General features: G+C 48.7%; 1 protein-coding gene across 1 annotated transcript in view; it reads left to right on the top strand.

Annotated features, from left to right (window-relative positions):
* The first annotated feature begins 511 nt into the window (after window positions 1–511).
* The window catches only part of LOC137645231 (coiled-coil domain-containing protein 25-like), a 52487-nt gene continuing 45861 nt past the window's right edge, over window positions 512–7137 (top strand). Inside the window, exon 1 of the mRNA XM_068378053.1 lies at window positions 512–616. Within this exon, the coding sequence (XP_068234154.1) occupies window positions 592–616 (25 nt within the window). The 5' untranslated portion in view covers window positions 512–591. The remainder of the gene's footprint in view (window positions 617–7137) is intronic.

The following is a 7137-nucleotide window of genomic DNA, read 5'->3' as shown; positions in this document are numbered from 1 at the left end:
TTTCTCATTTAGAAAACCTGGCAACCCTGGGTGACAGGGTTACCAGATTATCATACATGAACCTTAAAATTATCGTTTTTTAAACCGAAATGATCGTACAAAATTCAATATGATTATTAAGGAGTAACATATATAGCTTATTTCAAGGTATTTTTAGTATAATTGCTTAATCAAACACACACACATACATTGTATATACCCAAGGTATGTATCGTACATCGTACTGGAGCCAAAATAATCGTACATGTACGATAATTATCGTACGAATGGCAACCCTGGCCAGATTATTTCGACTGGATTATCATACATGAACCTTAAAATTATCGTTTTTTAAACCGAAATTATCGTACATAATTTCAATATAATTATTAAGGAGTTACATGATTGACTTATTTCAAAATATTTTAATATAATTTTTAATTAAACACACACACTTGTATATACCCAAGGTATGTATCGTACATCGTACTGGAGCCAAAATAATCGTACATGTACGATAATTATCGTACGGGTGGCAACCCTGCACGGTGACTGTTGACATCATTTGTATTCCTCAACACCACATTCTGTGATTCTGTCCAGTCCTCAGAAATGGTATTTTATTTCACCAGTACAGGTAATATAATTCTATTTCCTATCTTTATCTATTAGATCATCACCAGATGGACTAATTGTTACTATAAACCGTACTAAGATAAATATATCCTGGTTTGTGTTTTTAATGCTTTTCAATTTCATTAGGGTTTATAGTATTCTACGGTATATATATTTAAGAAATCGCTAATTCATTTCCCATAATTTAAGTATTTAAAAGTCATATAGTAATATACTGATTTACATATCATAAGAGTGTCAAAGATATATCTGATTTTAATTCAAAATTTACCCTTAAATGATAGGCTACATGGTTGCAAGATATTGGCTGAGTGTCATTTTCGAAGAGAAAGTAATTTTTTCTATAAGAAAAAGTAGTTGTTTTCCTAGGTCACTTTGCCCTGTAATACACTACAATGAAACCTATATATATATATATATATTTTTTTTTTGTTAAGGTCTATCCCCCAGGTGTATGTTTATCATGCAGTTCTGGGAGCCTTTGTATATCAGCGGCCAGTTCCTCACACCTTGATTAAAAATGGGCATTAACTAACCTAACCTTTCCCCCTAACCTAACCTACAACCCGTGTCATTACCTACATACCTAACTTGGGGGGGGGGAGGCTGATGCCTCCCTGCGACCTCCCTTACACTGCCGTATTCTAAGTTAGCCATATTAATACATACAGGTGGCCTCTGTCATACATATACCCCCAGTTTTAGCAATTCATGGTGCAGACTATCTTATTCTACCCATCTGTATAAAGGAGCCTCTATAGATGGTTGGAGTGGACCATGTCGGTAATTAAAATGTTGGTAAATATTTACTATAGCACAATATTCCTAGTGAAGAAAATAAGGGTCATATGTATGTATGACAGCGGCCACCTGTATTTATGATTGCTGGCTAATAATACGGCAGCGTAAGGGGGGTCAGAAGGGGCGTTAGCCCCCCCCCCCCCCCTCCGGTTGATAAGTAGGTAAGGATATGGCTTGTAGGTTAGGTTAGGTGGAGGAGGTTTAGGTTAGTTGGTGCCTCTTTTTTTTTTTTCTATGCACGCAGGAGGAACTGGCCGCCGATATACAAAGGCTCTGAAAATAACAAGTGTTCTTTGTATATTTGTAGGTACTTTGAATTGTTCTGATATAAGTAATTGGAGGAAACCTATATTTTTAAAATTTGGATGTTTTAATCTAAGAATTATGACGGAAAAACCAATTTTGAAATAGAAACATACGCAACACCCCCTAACATAAGCTTCCCCACCAAAGCTATCGTTGTCTACTTACCAACTGGTGGCAATACCCTATACAACATCCCCCCCCCTCCCCTTAGACCGCCGTATCCTTACCTTACCTCAAGGTTAAGTCTCTAGCCTGTGTTTGCTTCCAAACCAACTTCACTCCTGGCGAAATAACACTAAATCACAATATTTTGTTAAACGTAAAACGGGCTTTATAATATCCTATTTAAACAATATTTTTCCCTTAAAGAAAATCAATTTGACGATTAACCCTTTTACCCCCAAAGGACGTACTGGTACGTTTCACAAAAGCCATCCCTTTATCCCCATGGACGTACCGGTACGTCCTTGCAAAAAAATGCTATAAAAATTTTTTTTTTCATATTTTTGATAATTTTTTGAAAAAATTCAGGCATTTTCCAAGAGAATGAAACCAACCTGACCTCTCTATGACAAAAATTAAAGGCTGTTAAAGTAATTTAAAAAAAAATATACTGCAAAATGTGCTGGGAAAAAAATAACTCCTTGGGGGTTAAGGGTTGGAAATTTCCAAAGAGCCTGGGGTAAAAGGGTTAATAAGAAAGTTTACGTCTGCCCCAACCCTCACGTAATCACATGGAAGAGTTTTCTGGGTATTGGGTAAGACAGTGTGTGTTATGTCATTAACTAAATAGTTCAAAACACACGAGGAGCACATCATTTTGTCCAAAATTATTTTTAGGTACCCACCCAATTTCAGCTAACACCCAAAATGGGGTGCAGGTAAACCCCCCTCCCCAATATGGGGTACCTCAAGTTAAATGATAGAACTGCATTTGTTTTCCGTGTGAAATATGGGTTTTTAGGGTTATTTTCTGGTGTTTCAGGTGTCTTTATAACTGTATAAATGTGTTTCCATCAGGTAACATCATCATAATTGTTCAATTCACCTTAAGATATGCCAGGATTATTCTTATTTTCTCTGAAAGTATTATTGGTTACTCATGCAATTTTACTAAATTCTGAGCGTTCTAACCTAACATGCCCTCACTCAAACTGATGTTTTGGTCTTACACACGGCCTCCTCGGGAACCGCACGAATCTGTTAATGCTACGATCGCGCTCGACGCTCCTCTGTTGCGCCCTATTCCTGCTTCACGCACCGTGCCTATCTTTAAGTCACCAGTGGTGCAAGCGGCGCGATCCTCGCAACCCCCAAAGCAGCGAACCCTGACGCGACCTGTTCCTGATACGCGTTATGCGCGCCCACGATCGCCAGCTCACCAAGCGTTTGCTCAGGCGAGTAGACCATTCCAGTTGGACCATCAGACCTCTCGTTCTCAGCTGCTCCCGCACTATCGCGCCCTCGGCCAGTCCGGCCGGACACTCGTTCGGACGCTCCTGTTATCTCTCGCCCTCCGGGCCTGCATCAAATCACTGCGCGCCCGCGCGCTCAGCCGCCTCCTGTTCCAGCTCGCCTTCGCCCACTTGCACTCGCGGGCATGTTCCCGCTCTAGCTCCTGCGCGCCATCGCTCCCGACCATCCTCCTGCGCGCCCCCGCCCACGCGGAGGCGGGCACGCGATTTTCCAGCTTCGCGCCCTTCTTTCGCGCGCGATCCTGATGTGGGCCCAGTTTATGAGCCCCAGCGTGACCACCGGCAGGTGGTTTCTTCTGTGTCGCGTTCCCCTCCCCGCAAGTGCAGACCAGCGCGTTCGCCGGAGGGAGAACGCTCCTCTGACAGGTCTAGGGATTCTTCTCTTACAGCCCGTCAGGCGAACGCTCATGTGTCAACTCGTCCTAGGGATCCATCGATCCCTTTCCCTTCAGAGGGAGTGTCTGACAGCGCTGTTGTCAGTCAGCAGCGCTGTTGTCAGTCAGCAGCGCTGGTTCGACACCCTACTCAGAGCTCTCGTGCGGGCTATTAAGCCAACACTCTCTGATTCGGGTCACGATCCAGCGGCAGCTTCCTCCCCCCTGAAGAGGAAGAGAGGCGTTCCTTCCGTGGATCCTCCTCCGAGGCCTGTGCTGTCCCCGCGTAGATCCTTGCGCAAAGATCCTTCTCCCCCTCAGACCTTCTCGTCCTCCTCTGCGGAGGTGGATTACCCCTCCTCAGGGGAGTCGGTTGAGCAGGAATACTCTCCCATCGCACCAAGGGGGGATGTTCCTCCTCTTCCCGAGAGGTCTCCTCGTCCCGAGGTGGAGAAGGACTTGCCCCCTTCGCTTTTGGAGTCCTGCATCCCTCCTAGGAGGGAACTTAAGGACTCTTAAGACAATTCCAAAATCGTCTTCTAGGATCAGACAGGAACGGCCCAGGGACGTAGAGGATACCCACGTTTCCTCCCAGGAAGAGCCTCTGGGGTCCGGAGACCTTGCTGCAAGTCCATCTGGAGGCGAGCCCCAGGAGTCAGAGCATGCGTTCTGGCAGGTCCTGACTCTCATGAGGAACCTTAATGGGATTCCAGACCCTGAGGTCCCGCCTCGTGAGGGTAAGGACATGGTCCTGGATCGCATCTTTGGCACTCAGAAGCCCTCTAGAGCCAGCGCAGCATTGCCCTGGTCACAAGGGATGAAGAGCGCTAGGGACAAGATCGAGGGCCAGCTCGCGGAGCTTGCCTCCTCCAGTAGATCCAGTGCCGGAAGTAAGCTCCTCCCTCCTCGTGTCCATCAGAGGAGGTACTTTGAAGTCCTTAAGGAGTCTTCGTTGAGCCTTCCCCTACATTCCGTGGAAGGGCTCACAGGGGGAGTTCCTCTCGAGAGGCTCTCCAACCGGCACGTATCCTTCTCAGCCACTGAGATCCAGAGCCAGGAGAAGGTCATCAAGTGCGCTATGCAAGCCACTTCTTGGCTTGACATCTGGCTGGGGTCTCTGGCCATTCAGGTGCGCTCTGAGGATCTCTCCAAGGAGAGCACCAGGAAGGCGCTGGAAACTTTTCTCCTCTTGGGTACTCGGACCATCGAGTTCCTGTCCCACCAAGTCTCGAGCTTGTGGGCCAACACGTTCCTCAAACGCAGGGACGCTGTTGTTGAGAGGTTCCACCATAAGGTTCCCAGTGCCGAGTCGAGCAGGCTCAGACACTCTTCCGTCCTCGGTAAGAGCTTGTTTGAACCTAAGGATGTAGAGCTCTCTACCGAGAGGTGGAGGAAATCCAACCAGGATTCCCTCATCCATAGGGCCCTTACATCGAGGCCCTATAAGCCCCCGGCGGTTCAGCAGCCTTGTCCCGTCAAGGATACGAAGAAGACTACCATAGCAGCGAAGCCCAAGGTGTCTAAGCCCTTTCCTGCCAAGGGCAGGAGGGGTAAAAAAGTCCTCCAGGGGAGGCAAGAACCCTAGAGGTTCTGGCCAAGGCCGGAAGCGCTAGGTTTGGCATTCCCTCCGCGCGTCCACCAGTGGGGGGATGCCTGCAGAGTTACGCAGCAAGGTGGCAGCAACTCGGGGCGGATGCCTGGACGGTCTCCTTGGTATCTCTAGGGTATCGCGTCCCGTTCACAGCATCTCTCCCTCCCCTGACAGCGAACCCAGTGTCGTTGAACTCTTTTGCCATGGGATCGGCAAAAGGGCAGGCCCTTCGGGCCGAGGTCCAGACCATGTTGGAGAAGGACGCTCTCCTGGAGGTCGTGGACGGGTCCCCAGGCTTTTACAGTCGACTCTTTCTTGTGAGAAAGGCGTCTGGAGGCTGGAGACTGGTCATCGACCTCTCGACACTGAACGGGTTTGTCAAGCAGACCCCGTTTAGTATGGAGACGGCAGACACGGTCAGACTTGCAGTGAGACCGCAAGACTTCATGCGCACACTGGATCTGAAAGACGCGTACTTCCAGGTCCCAATCCATCCGTCTTCAAGGAAGTACCTGAGATTTTGCCTAGACAGCAAGATCTTCCAGTTCAAGGTGCTGTGTTTCGGTCTCTCCACAGCCCCTCAGGTGTTCACCAGAGTATTCACCATCATCTCTTCTTGGGCTCACAGGATCGGCATCTGTCTCCTCCGTTACCTGGACGACTGGCTGATCCTGGCAGACTCGTAGGCATCGCTTCTTCTCCACCGAGACAAGCTCCTCGAGGTTTGCCGGGATCTGGGGATCATGGTAAACCTCGAGAAGTCCTCTCTGCAGCCCTCTCAGAAGCTGGTGTATCTAGGCATGATCATAAACACCAATCTCCACAAAGCCTTCCCATCAGACGAAAGGATAGCGAGGCTGAGGAAGGTTGCGAAACCTTTCCTCAATCGAGAAGAGCTCTCAGCCCAGTCGTGGCTTCGTCTCCTCGGCCATCTCTCCTCCCTGACCCGCCTCGTTCCCAACAGTCGTCTCAGGATGAGATCCCTTCAGTGGCGACTCAAGTCTCGGTGGCGTCAAGGACTCGGCTCCCCGGACATCCTGATCCTCATGGGATCTGCGGAACGGTCGGACCTGGAGTGGTGGGTGGCAAACGAGAACCTGCGAAAGGGAGTGGATTCTCTCGTCTCTACCCTGGAATTGATGCTGTTTTCGGACGCATCAAACAAGGGCTGGGGTGCCCACGTTCTGAACCAGAGGGCCTCAGGCCTGTGGTCAGAATCAGAAAAGTGCCTTCACAAAAACCTGCTGGAGATGAAGGCCATCTTTCTGGCCCTTCAAAAGTTCCACCAAGTCCTGGCGAGCCACTCCGTAGTGGTGATGAGCGACAACACCACAGTAGTGGCTTACATCAACAAGCAGGGAGGTACCTTTTCGGAACAGCTGTCCCATCTTGCAGTAGAGATCCTGAGATGGTCCGAGGTCCACTCGATATCATTTGTGGCTCGCTTCATTCCAGGCAAGAGGAATGTGCTCGCCGACAGTCTGAGCAGAGCGACGCAGATAGTGAGTACTGAGTGGTCTTTGGATCCTCAGATACCCAATAAAGTCCTGACTTTGTGGGGTTCCCCGACTGTGGACCTGTTCGCTACAGCGTTGAACACCAAGCTTCCGCTATACTGCTCTCCAGTCCCGGACCCCAAGGCCCTCTGGCAAGATGCCTTCCAACAACGGCGGGACAACGTAGACGTGTACGCCTTTCCCCCGTTTTGTCTGATGAGGAGGGTCCTCAACAAGACCAGAACATCGGTCAACCTCTCGATGACCTTGATACCTCCGCTATGGCATCACGCAGTGTGGTTTCCGGACCTTCTGCAGCTCCTCGCGGAGATAACGAGGGAACTTCCTCCACGTCACGAGCTACTCAAACAACCACACTCCAACATCTTTCACAAAGCCGTAGCTTCGCTTCGGCTTCACGCCTGGAGACTATCCAGCATCTCCTCAAAGAGAGAGGGTTTTCGCAACAAGTTGCGGAA

The sequence above is a fragment of the Palaemon carinicauda genome, chromosome 1, assembly GCF_036898095.1.
Source record: "Palaemon carinicauda isolate YSFRI2023 chromosome 1, ASM3689809v2, whole genome shotgun sequence".
Lineage (NCBI taxonomy): Eukaryota > Metazoa > Arthropoda > Malacostraca > Decapoda > Palaemonidae > Palaemon > Palaemon carinicauda.
The sequence above is the reverse complement of the archived record's forward strand: the minus strand, read 5'-3'. Positions and strand labels throughout refer to the sequence as shown.